Genomic DNA, 15,248 nt, shown 5'->3' with positions numbered 1-15,248 from the left:
GATTGGTAAAGCTCCGCGAAGGCATCTGCCAGCAGGACTTGAGAGGAATGTGAAACCGAATCATTTACAAGTTAAAGATAGACGCAGAGTACACAGCATGTTGTGCCAGGGTTTAAATTCATCCCTCTCTGCCTGCCTTCTCGCAAAGCTCTGCTTGTCAGCTTGCCTCTGTCTCCTCTAACGACTCTAATATTCGCTTAAAGATAACATCATTCCGGATTCTTTGGAATTACTAAGGTGGCAAAAGAGATCATGGTGCAGACTACAGGGTAAGTAGGAAACTTGCCTTTGCACCCGTTTGCTAGGGTGGTTCCTCTGGGCTTTGCTTCTGCTTTCAGAGCACTCGGCAACTCCCGTAGGATGAGGTAGATACATCGTGCTTTCTCCGTGCGATTTATTCCCCCGTTTTCCCCATACAGATTGTTTGAAATTTGTTCCTCAGTGAAGTGGTAACTCACAAGGTTACTTGTCTTGGCATACGTAGGGAGTCTGGGGCTTTAAAGATCTTACCATGATGAGTGCGGTTTTCTTATCAGACGAGTTTTGTTACATGCGTTTGCTTTTCATTAGGATATGCTGTTTTAAGTGCTGTGTATTATTACAAAGGTGATAAGTGAGTTGTCTTCCATGTTACAGAGGATGTAACCTATGTTTGCTTCCTTGTTTGGCCATGGTTTCGCTTGCTCTTTCCTCGTGTGAATTTGATCACAACACAGGGTAATTAAATTTAACCTGTTTGTTTGTTTGTTAACGCTTTTTGCTTGGCGTTTGGGGTTTATTTTTTGTCTTTTTTTTAACATTTTGGCCCCCTTGTTTTCTCTGAACAAAGGTCTTTTAGCAGTAATTAAAAAATGTGCACATTCCCCTGATAGTCCTCGCTTAAATAGTGAGTTTGTGAGTAAAAAGAAGATTGAGGCTGGTTCTTTCTACAACTTACCAGAAGTAATTTCATGATGTAGCACATAAATCACTTCACTGATCAATGTTTTTTTCAGGCTCTTTCGCAAATATTACTGGTGAAGTTGCGGTGTGGCTGTGGCCAAAAGGACTTTGAAATACCACGAACTCAGTGGGAAGTTAGATGTAACTTTTATTATGTAGCAAGAACTTGTGTTCTTAAGTTTTATCTGAATCTGTGCCTTGAATGAGAATCGCCTAAATGCAAGCATCGTTTTTACCATTTATTCTGGGCACGTGTGTTTTACACTCGTAGTAGAGAAGCTCCTAACTTTGGATTTGGTAGCAGTTCACCCAAACATACTCAGAATTCCTGACGTGTTAGTACTGCCCATAATAACCGTAGGAAGTAGGTGCTGTCTGCGGATAACTGAAACGCCTAACATTTTTGGTTATAGATATCGGTGCTGAAGAGACTCACATAGTGGCAGTCTGTGCCTTGCAAAATATGTGGAACTGAGTGAACTAAAATAGAAATGTTTCCTCCATTTGAAGGAAAGATGATGCATCTGGTATGTTTTGTTACCTTTCTTCCGTTTGATCAAGTTCGTCCTTATTGATCGGCTTACCTGAATTTTACAAAACATCTGGGTATATTTGGGTGAGCAAATGTGCTGTGAAGTGTTTTCTGCATGACTAAATGTAGGGGATGGAGAATAAGGAAATACATAACCTTTGAGGTAAATCTGAAATAAAACAACTGCGTGGGTGAGAAATTGTATTCAATCCAGTTCTCTGATGGTTTGTACTAGTTGGGTGTTCAACTAGCTTGGACTAGTTAAACACTTCAGTCCCATGCTAAATTTCCATGCCAACAGTTACTTATATTAAGGTATCACTGTAATCCTTGTTTTGGTATTGAAGTGGAAGAACTTTGAGACAAAATCTGTCAAGATGAGTAAAAACCTACAGGGGGGCTTGGTAAAGCTGTGGTTAGCTTCTGGCTCTTGCACAGGATGCTGTGCAGCTTTGGGCAAGTCTTGTGAGCTCTCAGGAGGGGAAGCAAACCTGGAGGGGCTGGAAATACCTTTATTACTTTTCTGTGTTAGGTATCTAGATAGCAGTTCCTCCCGGCTAGGCATCGCCTTTGGTAAGGCTTAGCACAATAGGCCTCTGTTTTCAGATGCACTCTCCCCAGGGCTATGGCAAAAGGCAGGAGGGAGGAGGGAGTCCACAGATTTGGAAGCAGAGGTTTGCTGCACCTTTTATAAGCTGCCTAAACTGAAAGGGAAAAATAGACTGACATTCAGAGGTGAGCAGAAAATAGAATTAATGTTCCGTGGGAAATTCTTGAGTCAGTTCAAAATTAAATTGCATTTCCCTACCACAGTGTATTGCTTTTCAGAAGTTATAGTACAGAAGCGTGGTGTTCCTATTTCATTATCTGAGACCCTTCTCCCATAATTAAATGTCCAAGAAGCACTGGAGAGCTTTGTCGGGAGGAAACCTGCTTGTGTTCTGGGGAGTGAAGCTGCCTGAAAAGCCTTGTTCCTGTAAGGGAATGAGCATCTGACCCAGGAACAGGGAGTTCCCAGGCTAAGGAACAACACTGTGGTGTTGGATTGACTTTAAAAAAATACATTTTGCTGTATCTAATCTGCCTGAAATAACATCTTCCAATTGTCCTAGCAGTTAATGGAAAATCTTCAGTAAACTAGTATTTTCCCATAGAAAATGTTGCTGTGTTTGATGTAGTTCATATATTATTATAATGGTGGCATATTTTCTGAAATGGAAAATCCTTGGCCAGCTGTTAGGGTGAATTTTGCATGGTTAGGGTGAATATGGTACCGCATGTGTTCGGTGGTGACAGTACCATGCAGCAGGGCAATACTGCTGAGGCTTTTGGGTAAGGGTATGGTGGCTTTATCAGGGCAGGACATAGGGGCTGGGACCTCTCTCTCCTGTCCTCTCTCTCCTTTCCCACTGGCCCTGTGCTACTCAGGTGACTGGGATTTGATGGGAGGTGGGAAGGGAGGCATCTTTTTCTTGAAGGCTTTTGTAATAAGGTGTTGCTGGGGGTGGTGACACTCTCTTCTCCTTGATCTCTGGGACTTCTTGGCTTACTGCAGCCTTCCCTTCCCTCCCTCCCCTTTCCCAGGACCCCTGATAACCACATGCAGGGGGAGATGGAGAAGTGGTGCTGGGACAGAGGGGGTGAGAGGGTGCCTGCCCCCAGCCCCTGCCCCTTGCTACTACAGAGAGAGGAGGGGTGGTGGAGGCCCCAGTCTTCAGGGAGATCGAGCAGGGGACAGAAGATTGACGAGGGGAGCACAAGCCTACAGCTGAAGCAGTGGTGCCTCCTGGTTTTGGGTACTGTGTGAGTGGTTGGGGTGCTGCTCTAATGCTGCTACAGTGTTCATCACTTGCATGTGCCACACTTTCCTGCTCCGAGGAACTGACTGTTCAGTGTCGCTTAGGGACAAGCCCTGCTTCGTCACAGTTAGTAACACGTCTGCTTCTGGAGCAGGCAGGTCACGGTCCCTCCCTTTCCATTACCATTAAGTTGTAAGTGCCTCTGTCACAAGCGTTCAGAAAAATCATACTTTGAGGTGAAAATGGGTTTGCAACGTTTTTTCCTTTGATAGATCCTACACTTCTTTCTTTGTAAACCCTCCTAAAGCCAGTGGCAGGGATATGCTTATGGGTGTTAAAATCCTTCCTTGCTAGTCTTCACACTTACTGGTCCCATTTGCTTTCCTTACGTCATGATCTTTTTTTCCTTTGTAAAGCTTTGTTTCTGGCCTCATCTTCAAGCTTTTTGCACGTTTAAGGACTGCTTTGCCAATGTTCCATCACAGTGTGCTGGTATTCTTCTGAGCTCAAAAGTACTTAGAAGCAGCTCGCGGTGAAACAGTTTCCTTTGGGTCCTAATGAGCCTGCTTCCAGCGACAGCAGCTAATTCGTTTTGGCAGAGTATGGCAGTCAATGCTTTATACATTGCAGCACTCTGTAGAAGGCCTCATTTCTGTAACTTCATATTTCTGTAAAAAAAGAACCCCCCAAAACACCCACAACCAAAACTAATGCAATTATGATATCCTATGCAGCTGTGTTATCACCTCTGAGTCCGCGAGTGGAAATCCAGGGAAGTCTCCAGTCCAAGCGGTGTCAGACCTCCTGCACTTACTATTGATTCCGGCTCCTGGTGTGTCAGGGAATAAAGTACTTCCTGAGCTAATTATTACTGTATGAAGTGACTTTACCTGGAAACACAGCAATACTTCCCACTAATAGGATGCTTAAAAATGCATCTAATTGCAGCTGTGGTAGTTGAGAGAATGCCCAATACCTAACAGTCTCGAGAAAACCATCTTCCCTGGCGGGTGGGTATTATAGGAAGCCAAGTTTTATTGTATCTTTCCTGTGTCTGAACCCATTGCATGGCCTTTTGCTGCATTTGGCTATAAAACCTGAATTGGGAATTATACTCTGAGTAATAAAGAAGAGATAGGGAAGCAGTGGAAATAATGAATCTTTATTTATTAATTTGTTTGTTGGCATGGTGTTTGCTGTTTGCTGAACATAACCTTTCCTGGGGCAATGGAGGGAACAAGTCGGCTTCCGTGCCTGTGATCTTTAACAAGTCATGTAGGGGGCTTGGCATATCCTTTTCTGAGAGTGGTGACGGTAATACTTGCCCAGTTCTGTGCAGTGCTCTGAGATCAAGGGATGAAAAGTGTTACCTAAGTGCTGCATTCTTATTTTCTTTTATATCTTTTGTAAGGATAAAACTACTCTGGCATGAAATACTTTCTTGTAAATTTGTAAGAACATTTGCAGTCAGTGGAACCTCAAAAAAAAAAAAAAGAGAAAAATGAAGCAGAGATGGAAAAGTCTGTGAGCAAGTGGGCTTTAAAAAAGAATTTATTGACAACTTATGACTAGTTCTTTTAAACACAATGAAAGTAAGCACAGGCAAAGCACAGAAGAACATGCTCGGAGTGAAGTTGTCCTTGGGTACTCATTACCAAATAACAGCTGCAGATAGAATTAGTTAGTAATCTTAGGCTTTCCTGCTACACTGTTTAAATATACCACTTAACAAGAGTATATGCTTTCTAGTAATTACTACCTTTTCAGTCCGTGTTCATTCTTAATGTGACATTGTCCTTGGAACAAGATCAGGAAATGCTTTTGATACTTTCCAGATTTGTAAAGCAATGATAGTTCGGCTATCACGTGTTTCTGTCCCACCCTTTTGTTAATACACAACTCATTTATACTGGATTAAGAGAGCTACTGGATCATTTGTGTGATGTGGAATTATAATCCATTCCCTGGTTTTAGATCATTCTTTTTTCCTATAAATTAACTTCAGAATGACTAACTTTACATCTAAAAAAAGGCATTAAATTACCAAGGACACACATTGATATAAACATTTTCTAAATTTTGAGTTGATAATTCTGAATTCTTACCACTTTTTTAACATATAGTCCTAACTAGTTTGTGTAACTGAAAGCTTTCTCACCTACTTGAGAAATTAAATTTAATCTAGGAGAGCTGGCCAGTCTTTTGCAGACTTGAACCCAGGAAAAAGGCACATTGTAGATCCAAGTTTGAAAGCATTTATCTTGCTTTTTGATGTGTATTTTTAATTGCTGTTACAATTACAGATATTTCACTTTTCTTTGAATATACACAAACAAAATGTTTTTCCAAACAGACCAAACAAAATGCAAAGTGTTTCATGGTTTTATTTTTGCCCTTGAAAGTTTGATCAATTTGCATGTCTTGTTAGGGAAAATAAATCACATCAGTTTAATGCAGGTACAAATTGTATTACACTGGTACAGGAACGCAAGGAGAGCTTAACAGAGCTGAGAGTCAAGCCATGTACTCTGCCAGGCTATTCTGTAAACAGGTCATGTTTTTCTTTTAAAAAACACCCACTTCTGGTAATGCCATCTATCATGTTACTTCCCCTACAACCTATTCTGCATCCTGGCTTCCCACCTCTGTCTGCCACCTACCAGGCCATTGGTAATGCTCTTCATCCCAGCCTCCAAGTCATCCTCCGTTTAATTTCAGCCATAGAGTTGGATGAATTTTTGACTGACCAGTTGAACACGTAAGTCACAGCAACCAGGGCAGGCTGGTAGCACATCCAGAAGTGGTAATTCAATGAAAGTCCTTGCTCCATCTCCTCTGCTTGCCTACGGAGTCTCAGTTAGGGAGGAAACTTCTGGAAGAGACAGGTTTTCAAGTACGAGAAGTTGTGTGTGGCTTGCGAGAAGCCCCCTGAGTGCATCTTCCATAAGCCCATGTCAGTTCAAAACACAAGTCATCAGCAAGGTTCAGACCTTCAGCTGGTAGAGCAATCGCTTGCACTCATAAGCTCTAAAGGAATTTTTTTTAGCACAGGTAAAACTATTTCTTTTCAATAACTTTAGCTTTGAAAATTGCTGAAAATTTATAAATAATACACTGAGCTTGACTCTAATATCTGGTATGTAAAATTTCAGGTCAAGCGTAAAATTTAGCAGAGCAACTGAAAGAAGTTTTGTAGTAGGAAGTGGGTGTAAGCAGAAGAAACTTGCTAAAATGATGATGGCAAGAAGCAATTATGTGAGTCTAGGAGGCAGTAAATACAATTTCAGAAATCATACAGCTAAGTAAGTAAATTAGGTCGTGGATGGTTGAAAAGAATCCAAGTGAATGCAAGTTCTTCATCTACATTAAATCTGGTGATGTATTCCTAAGTAAAATTAGAAGTGCTAGAGTTTAAAGACTTTTTTTTTAAAAATAGTTTCCAGGCTTAGGTGAACTCTTTGCAGGAAGGTGCATTTTCACTGGAAGGTGAATAGGTGTCTGCTGAGAGTCATGCACAGTTACTCGTAACTCCATGATAAGCGGAATGGAATGGGCCTGATCTTTGCTGTTACACTGTTTAACACCCACCCACATTGAAACGGTGTATTCTCCATGAAACAGGCATCAGGTAAGCAGATCAACTGATAGATTTTCAGGCCATTCACTTTTGCCAAAAGAGGAAATAAATTCCTTGTGCACAAAGCCTCAGATTTTGTAGCTGTGCATGTAAAGTACTAAATCAGTAATCCACTGTGTTATGTCCAAGAGAAACCAAGCTTTGCCAGAAAGCAACCTCAGACCAGCCAGGTCTGGCTATACCTATTTCACAGGTCATTAGTCCTATCCTTTTTCTGTTGCACACCGTTGTATATGACTGCTTGGGTTTGTATTAGGCATGACTGCATATACTGACAGACCTAATATAGAGTGAGGAAATAAAATTGGATATCTCAGCCTTGGAAGAAATAGTCCTAATTGTTTTTCCACCCTGCCCCTGGCAGATAGAGCAGGCAAGTGAAAAGAGGGGAAGATTATGCGAATACTGGCCCGGTCCTTGCTGGATTTGCAGTATTTTTCACTGTATGCTAATGAAGAACTACACACAACTTGGTGCGTTTCGTGAGGCCGCATTGAAAGGGCATGCCTGGCTCACCAGATGCACGGAGGCGAGCAGTGGTGGTCTGTAGCTCCAGAGGGTTCACTGGGCTGTGTGCTGGTAGCTCTTGACACCAGTACAGGGTGGGGCACAAGTGGTGACACAGCAGCTCTTCAGGAAAGCATAGGGGTCACTGTGGATCTCCAGCTGAACATGAATTGGTGATGTTGAGCTGTTGCGTGATAGAAAAGGAAAAAGAAAAGCACGGTGTTGGGATGCATACAGGAGTACAGCTGCAGGGAGTAATCTCCATGTTGGTGAGCACTCAGCTGGAGCCCAATGTTCAATTTGGAGCGCTGCTCTGCAAGAAAATGCTGGCCACTGTGGAAGTGGAGAGGAAGACAGTAAAAATGACCAGAGATCCAGAGGACATGCCCCAGGGGAAAAACCTGAAACGTTTGTTTGCTTCACCTAAAGAAGAGCAGTGTGCTGGGAAGCATATAGGAGACAGACAGTTTTTCAAGCACAGGTAGCACAGGACAGGTTGTTGTGAAGAAGAGGCCAGTAATCTCTTTTCTGTGCCATAGACAAAGAGAAATCGGTCTGAAGTGAAGCAAGAAATATGAGGTAAACCCTAAGAAAATGTTATCCCTGCAGTACACTGCCAGTGGATCTTGTGGAGCCTCCACTACCGGAGGTGTTAGGAATGGCTTTAATAAATATGAGTGAAGTGTATCTGACCATCTCACAGTAGGAGGTGGATTACATGTATTTTCTACCATCCTTATGATTTGGTGATGCTGGTGATAATACTGCACATGGAACTATTTTCTTGATGAAAGACATGCTTTCTAAACTCTGGTTGGAAAGAGCTCTCTGCAGAGTGGGATGCGTTTTGCTAAGGTGCAGAGGCACTTAATCATCATGTAATTTCCTCATTTTGCAATGTTCTTTAGGTAAGTGGTTAAGGCATGAACAGCTGGCTTTGCGTTTCAGCTCGGATGTCATTGTGCTGAAATACTTAGGGACATCACTCTGTCAGCTGGCACTTGACAGTCCATCCTAAATTTGAAACATGTAATTGGATTCTGAGGATGAAATCCGATTTCCCTTTGAAGTCATGGGTTTTTATAGGGTAAAAATTTCACACTGAGGACAGAGTGGTGTCCACTTGTGTGTGCTTAGCTTTAGTGTACTAGGCAGGCCTGTTGTTTTCAGGAGGATAGAAGGGGTGGTTTGTAGGAGTGTGTAACTTTTGCTATGGCAAACATTTGCGTGCAGAAGGGGGCCTTTGGAGTGCTTGTGTGGGTGAGTGACAGTTTACAACAGGCATTACGTGAGGTGAATTAATTACTTTTTCCTTCTTTCAGATAATGTCAACAAAACTAATTTACTCCAGCTGTTCTAAAATAGAGGGAGGTAGTCAGTGAAAAAGCAACACCTATTTTGGTTTTTAAAATTTCATTTGATAAGACTTTAGGCATTCTATATTTTCTTTAGTGTAATGTAATTTTTTTCCTTTTTCTTTTTTTTTGGGGGGGGAGGTTCTCCCCCAAAATGTATTTTTTTTTATTGCCAATGGCCTTCAATTTGCATTTACTATTCAGATAGCTATAACAGCAATTTAAATCTTTCTTCAGCTGCTGGTTAAACCCTCCTGATGAAATGCATGCAGAGAAGTCTCCAGGTGCTATGAATTGGAATAGTTCCACTGAAAATACTCTGGCTTTGTTTATGTCAGTATTAATTCAGAGGAAGCTCACTGTTCACAGTGTAGCTACTTTAGAGTAGATGATAGTGAGAATTTAATCCAGATAAAGATCACATTGATGTAAAAGCTCAATGTGAATCTCGGAGCTGAGAGTTAAAATTTTGTGCCTGATAATGTGTTGTTGCATTTCACGTACAGATTTCTTTGCAGGCTTTTTTTAACTGTGCAATGACGTGCCCTGTGTAGGAATTGCGTGCGTATACCTGAGGCTAGAATCAGCCTTGCAAGGAAGCACAAACCCCAGACTTTAGGACCACCAATATATCAGTTGTTAATAACTTTACAATGTTGTTACAGCTAACACTAGAAACATAATTAAATCGGAATGATTTGGAACTGCCATTAGCGGGAAGAGAACAGAGGAAACAGTTTCATCCTCACAACATCGTGTTTTCGTTGACCTACTTACGGCAGGAAAGAAAATGTGTCCCTTCCCGTTACAGCAGAACAGGTTTGTTCAGCAATTTTCTAATGCAACTACGCAAGATAAGACTGGCTTTCCTAACCGCTCCAGGAGGATTTGGAGTATAACGTTATTTCACGCACTTAGTACTAAGATGTGCAAGTTCCTGTCCAAGCTATAATGGTATTCATCTAATCAATTTGGCTGAGGAAAAAGGAAGAAAAAAGACTTGTGTTCAGAGGTGAGAGGCGAAGGGCTGTGCCTGGGCTGCAGCTGTGCAGAGGAGCCTTTTATGGGCCATCACAGAATCACAGAATGGTCGGGGTTGGAAGGGACCTCTGTGGGTCATCTAATCCAACCCCCCTGCCGAAGCAGGGTCACCTACAGCAGGCTGCACAGGACCTTGTCCAGGCGGGTCTTGAATATCTCCAGAGAAGGAGACTCCACAACCTCCCTGGGCAGCCTGTTCCAGTGCTCCGTCACCCTCAGAGGGAAGAAGTTCTTCCTCATGTTCAGACGGAACTTCCTGTGCTTCAGTTTGTGCCCACTGCCCCTTGTCCTGTCGCTGGGCACCGCTGAAAAGAGTCTGGCCCCATCCTCCTGACACCCAGCCTTGAGATATTATAAGCATTTATAAGGTCCCCTCTCAGCCTTCTCTTCTTCAGGCTGAACAAGCCCAGCTCCCTCAGCCTTTCCTCATAGGAGAGATGCTCCAGTCCCCTCATCATCACATTTCCTTCATCTTCCCTGATGCCAAGTCCTTGCCACCCCCTAGACCCTCAGACCTGCTGCCTGGCATCCCTCGCAGCTGAGCCACCCGGCCCGTGGCTCGCGGAAGGGAATGGCTGCAGCTTGCTTTCGCTTCGGCAGGCACTGCCTTGCGTGCTTCGTGTCGGGGAGTTGCTGAAATGGAGGTAGGGATGGCGCAGGGCCTGGTCCTGTGGGGTGTGCGAACCCGAAGCCTCTGAAGCTGTGGGCATGCAACCTTCAGCGCTGCCGGGCTGGAAGCAGAGGAGTCCTGGACGTCGGTGCGTGGGATGGCACCACCTCTGCACGCCCACCGCCTCGACCGAAGGCGCCGAGCCGGGGGCCATGGCTGCAGAGCCCGCAGCATCCGAAACGCTGCCTGCGAGGTTGCTACCTGATGCTCTTGCTTGTCCACATCTGTCGTGTGAGCGAACAGCGTGGGGTGCCGGTGTCCGGGTTACTCCGGCCATGGGGTGCATTGGCAGCACACGGGGCTTGGGGTGCAGCCTTCCTCCTTGGGACTTGTGTGTGCGGTGTTCAGTGCGTGTAGTGCCTGGGTTAATAAACCATCTTTTTCTGAAAGCAAGCACCTGCAGCTAGTCCTTTCTAGGCTGCTCCAGGTTCCATTCATCCACAAGGTGTTGATGGTAATTTAGTATTGTCAGAGGCATTAGTCACTGCCACAGGAGCTTAATAATGTGCGGTAGGAGCCAGCTGGTAATTAACAAACATATCATATACATTTTCCTCAAATATTGCATATGTAGCAAAAATAATTAGAAGCGGTGTTTAAAGCAGTTATGTATCTTTAAAACATCTCACCGTTAGGAAATTATGCATTCTTTTAAAGGTCAGCCAGGCCTAATTTTACTGCTGTCCCAGGATTCATAAACACGCGTGTAAGAGTGCAAAGCAGGGAGAGAGGCAGAGTCCTGTCTTTTTTTAACTCTTTAATTCTGCCTTGTTTAACATACTCATCCCAATGGAGTCTGCTGTGCCTGTTTTTAGGAGCGGCACAACTTTGTAGGTCTCAGCTGTTCTCTTTTGCATTTAACTTCTTTTTGTGTTAGAAATTTCTTGAATTGGAAGATTTTGTGCGTGTGTGCACGCAATGCAATCTATTGGAAAGGTGAAATCAGCTTGTAATTGAAGCGAAGGAGAGACAAAGCTAACACAAATTGTATTAAACTGCTAAACTGGGAAAGCCACAACAGTATGAATGGAGGTGACAGTGGGTTTTGTTATGTGGTGCAAGTGAAATATCCCGGTATGCGCAAGCTTGCTTGAACTCACTTGGTGTCTCCTTGTTTTATCGCCAGATGGTGACCAGTGGTTTAAAATTAAGATGCTCTCAATTACCTGTGTGTGGTGGTTGAGCGATAGTGCACTTTGATATGTCTCCCTCCCATGCTGCTTCAGCCCAGTACTCCTTGGTCCTCCTGCAGCCTGACTCCCAAACTCGGCTCTGAGTATCCCAGGCCTTTGACTCTGCTTTTTCTCTGGGGCAGGATCTGATCTGAGCACTCTGAGGCAGAAGAAACAGGGAGCAGAGCAAGTGATCGGAGGAGCATCATTTCTACGGGTAGGGTGCGGTTAACTGTCTTTGTGGGGAGCGTTGGGTACTGGCAGTGGCTTTGAGAAATATGACTTATGTTTGAAAAAAATACTGCTGAAAATGTGAATAGGTGCTTTTTGATACAGAATGCAGTCTTTGTCAGACAGTGACAGTTTCTGTTCAAACTTTGGACTTGTGGTACAGATGTGAGCAGCTGTACGATGCACCGAAAGGCGGAGAAGAATCTGCCCCGTAATGCCTTTGCCCTTTGCTGCATTTATTCACCACCATATTGTTTGACGGAAGAGCCCTGGGGATCTCAAACAATGTGTTTCTGAAGCTTATGAAAGAAAAGGAATTCCATGTGCAATTTCTGTTAAGATTTTTAGGCTCTTAGGGTCAGGTTCAGGCATTTGGAGTGCTTCTGACAACCTTTTGGTGTTACCACACAAAGGGTAGAGGTAGAAAAGGGCTGTTAAGTTATTCACACAATGCTGTTAACAGCATAGACTTGTTTTGTGCGCCCTGAATTCTCTTTTGTTGTTGGGGGTGGCTTTTGCTTGGGGATTTTCTAGTACTGCTTTGTACTGACTGTTGTCTCAGCAGAAAACCTTCACTGTTTTTACGGTGTAACAGTAGAGCATGAAAGCCTGGGCAGCACCGAAGTCACATAGCGTGCAGACACGATGAGAGACTGATCCTGCTGATCACACTCGGGGTGGATGAGGGCAGGCAGAAATACAGGAGCTTATACCTTGTACCTTGCCCTTTACCTGCAATCCTGCAGCAGTGGTGGGAACAAGCCCCACATCTCCCAGCCTGGGTGCAAGCAGCATGGCAGGGGCTTGCTGCAGGGCTGCCAACGATCCTGGTCCCTCTGCCATCCGGACTGGGGAGCCTGTTGAATGCACGATGCTTCTCTTTTTGCTGTTGTTTCTGGATTTTCCCCCAGTGCAGCCCAAGGGCAGGGTGCGGGGATGGTCCCACTATCGCTCCGCACACACACAGGGGCCTGGCAGGGCTCCTGGCATCCACAGCTGAGGCGTAGCTGGAGAGTCTCGCCTGCATATCTCTCCCAGTGACAGAATAGTGTTTCCTAGCATGGAGCTGGTCTCGCAGGCAGGGCCTTGCGGAACATCCAGGGATTACAAGGCACTTCAAATTTTACTACAGTCAGCATCAGAGAAGATCTTTCACATTTTTCCGTCCCCCTGAAGCCCTTCATATACGCAAACTGCTACACAGGCTTCATAATGATTATGTCCTTTTAAACTGCTGTATTAATATTGGTACTAGATTTTTAGAATTCGTTTTTAGCCTTTGAGTTAATTCAGTTTGTGAGCTTCACACTCCAGATTTTAAAATGCCATTACATCCCATAGAAGACTGGATTGCTGTTGAGGGGAACAAAAATAAATATCAGGGAAAAAAAAAATCTTTCTTCAATCTGATAGTTCATGTAATTGGGGAAGGTGGGGGGTGTCTTTAATACCTGTCATTCCCTTGCACTGACAATTTCGAAATATTTGAATACAAGTCATGGAGCTTTCTGTTCACCTAGGAATAAAGACAGACATTCAGTCTGAATCTCCTTAGTTGCTACTTTTCTCACACTACATTGAAGGGTATAGCAAAGAGGCTATACAGAAATTTCAGAGCAGTTCAAGCCACAAAGATTTATCTGCTCTCTAGTGTATTTTGATAAAATAAGATCCATATAGCTCTGGATTAAAGAAGCATTGTGATATCTGGATATTGCCTTCAAAGCATTGCATTTCAATACAATTACTGAAAAATAAACTTTATATAGGTAGAATATGTTATTTGCTGCATTTCTTTTGTTCTGAACATATCTGTAATTTTTATTCTAGTTGTATAGTTTTCTGGGAAAAACGACTTTAATTCTGACATGTATTGTTCTGTGCTCATTGCCTCAGTTGTTTAAGTCAGACTTAGGCTCTCCTCTTCAGTTTTATTTTTATTTGATATTTGGGAAGCTATCATCTATCCTGTGTGTTCTGTGATCAGTTTGGATGACCAAGTAATTCCACAAAGACTACTGCTCACCAGCTGATCATTGCACTTGCAATTTACTTTTGCTAAGATAAATGCCAAAGCCCCACAGCTGAACAATTTGGTTCCGAACGCAGATGGCTAAGCTGGAAACCCATTTATTTTGTAGTTTTTAGCACTGACAGGTGAGAGTGAAGAGCCCCCACCCCCATGGGTAGTAGTAGAAGTGCTGCGGTCACTGTGAGGAATTTTGCTTGAACTTGCAGGTGAGCTGCTGTTAGGGTTGTTCAGTATTTCCTTTTATTTCAAACAGCCGAGCAAAATGTCACTCCCAGCCACTGCCTCAAACTCTTCTCTCACTGAAGTGAAACAACAGGTGACTGGACCCTGATGTGCTGTATCTGGCACATTTTGCAGTTGTTTTCTGCTTCGCGATAGTGCTGGGATATGAACTTGAGGTCATTCCAGCTGCTCTGGCCACCTCTCTGCTCGCTGAAATAAAGGCTGCCTGGTTTAGTCATTGCTGTTTGCTGAGGCTGCTTTTACATGTGCATTTACTCTGCTTATAGGATCCCAAACGCTATGTGTAAAGATCTGTGGTGACATCTTGTAGTGAGAGTCTCCCTGCTGATGGGAACCCAGGCACGTATATGTGTGTGTTTTTGAAGCAAATGGTTGTGGCGATACGTGCGAGCTTATCTGCTCAGCCTGTTCATTTGAATGTAGCCTTCCGCGATTAATTGCTAGGATGAAAAATTCAGTCCATCCTGCTAAGAATTACATGTGTTTGCTCAGTCCATTGTTAAAGCTGGTGCTGTTATTCATGCATGGTTTTTGCTTCCACGTAAGTTTTATTATACTTAGTTCTCCTGTAGCACCCGACATACATTTAAAAACCACTTTCCCAGAAACTGTTCTTTCACTGTAATTATAAAAGAACATGCATATGAATCACAAATGAGAATATTACCCAACTAGATGTTCTTAGAAACAGGAGAGCACTTATGTGCAATACAATACATTAATCATTTATAAGGAGTCAACTATTAAAATGATTTTTTTTTAATACTGTACATTGAGTACAAAGATGATGTGAAAAGCCTTTTCACTGAAGATGCTTGTGGGCTTTTGAAACTTTCTTAAGTTTCCATCATCACACTCTTGTCACAGATTTGAAAAGCTGAAATATACTAGTTAGGGTGACTCCAGGTTAAGGTACCTCTAGAGTGTGAGGATATATGTATGCAGGGGTATATACACACACGTATGTGTATATATAGATACATACATGTGTATGTATCTGCGCACATATGGGAGTGTGTATTATGGGCCCCTTTCTACAAGCATTTGTCTTTAAGGGAAGCCCACAGTGTGCTTGGTGCTGCTTCAT

The 15,248-nt window shown here is 43.3% G+C and overlaps 1 protein-coding gene across 24 annotated transcripts in view; it reads left to right on the top strand.

Moving 5' to 3' along the window:
• DTNA (dystrobrevin alpha) overlaps positions 1–15,248 on the top strand; it is a 235,196-nt gene that overhangs the window by 44,588 nt on the left and 175,360 nt on the right. For 6 of the 24 annotated variants that reach the window (XM_075416219.1, XM_075416210.1, XM_075416215.1 and 3 more), the window contains exon 1: positions 97–269. The exons of 2 other annotated variants lie outside the window; for them this stretch is intronic. In XM_075416219.1, the coding sequence (XP_075272334.1) occupies positions 253–269 (17 nt within the window). In that variant the 5' untranslated portion in view covers positions 97–252. Of the gene's footprint in view, positions 1–71; positions 270–11,798; positions 11,873–15,248 lie in introns of those variants that run through there. 16 more of the 24 variants (XM_075416207.1, XM_075416206.1, XM_075416208.1 and 13 more) reach the window with 10 other exon arrangements.

The sequence above is a fragment of the Opisthocomus hoazin genome, chromosome 3, assembly GCF_030867145.1.
Source record: "Opisthocomus hoazin isolate bOpiHoa1 chromosome 3, bOpiHoa1.hap1, whole genome shotgun sequence".
Lineage (NCBI taxonomy): Eukaryota > Metazoa > Chordata > Aves > Opisthocomiformes > Opisthocomidae > Opisthocomus > Opisthocomus hoazin.
The sequence above is the reverse complement of the archived record's forward strand: the minus strand, read 5'-3'. Positions and strand labels throughout refer to the sequence as shown.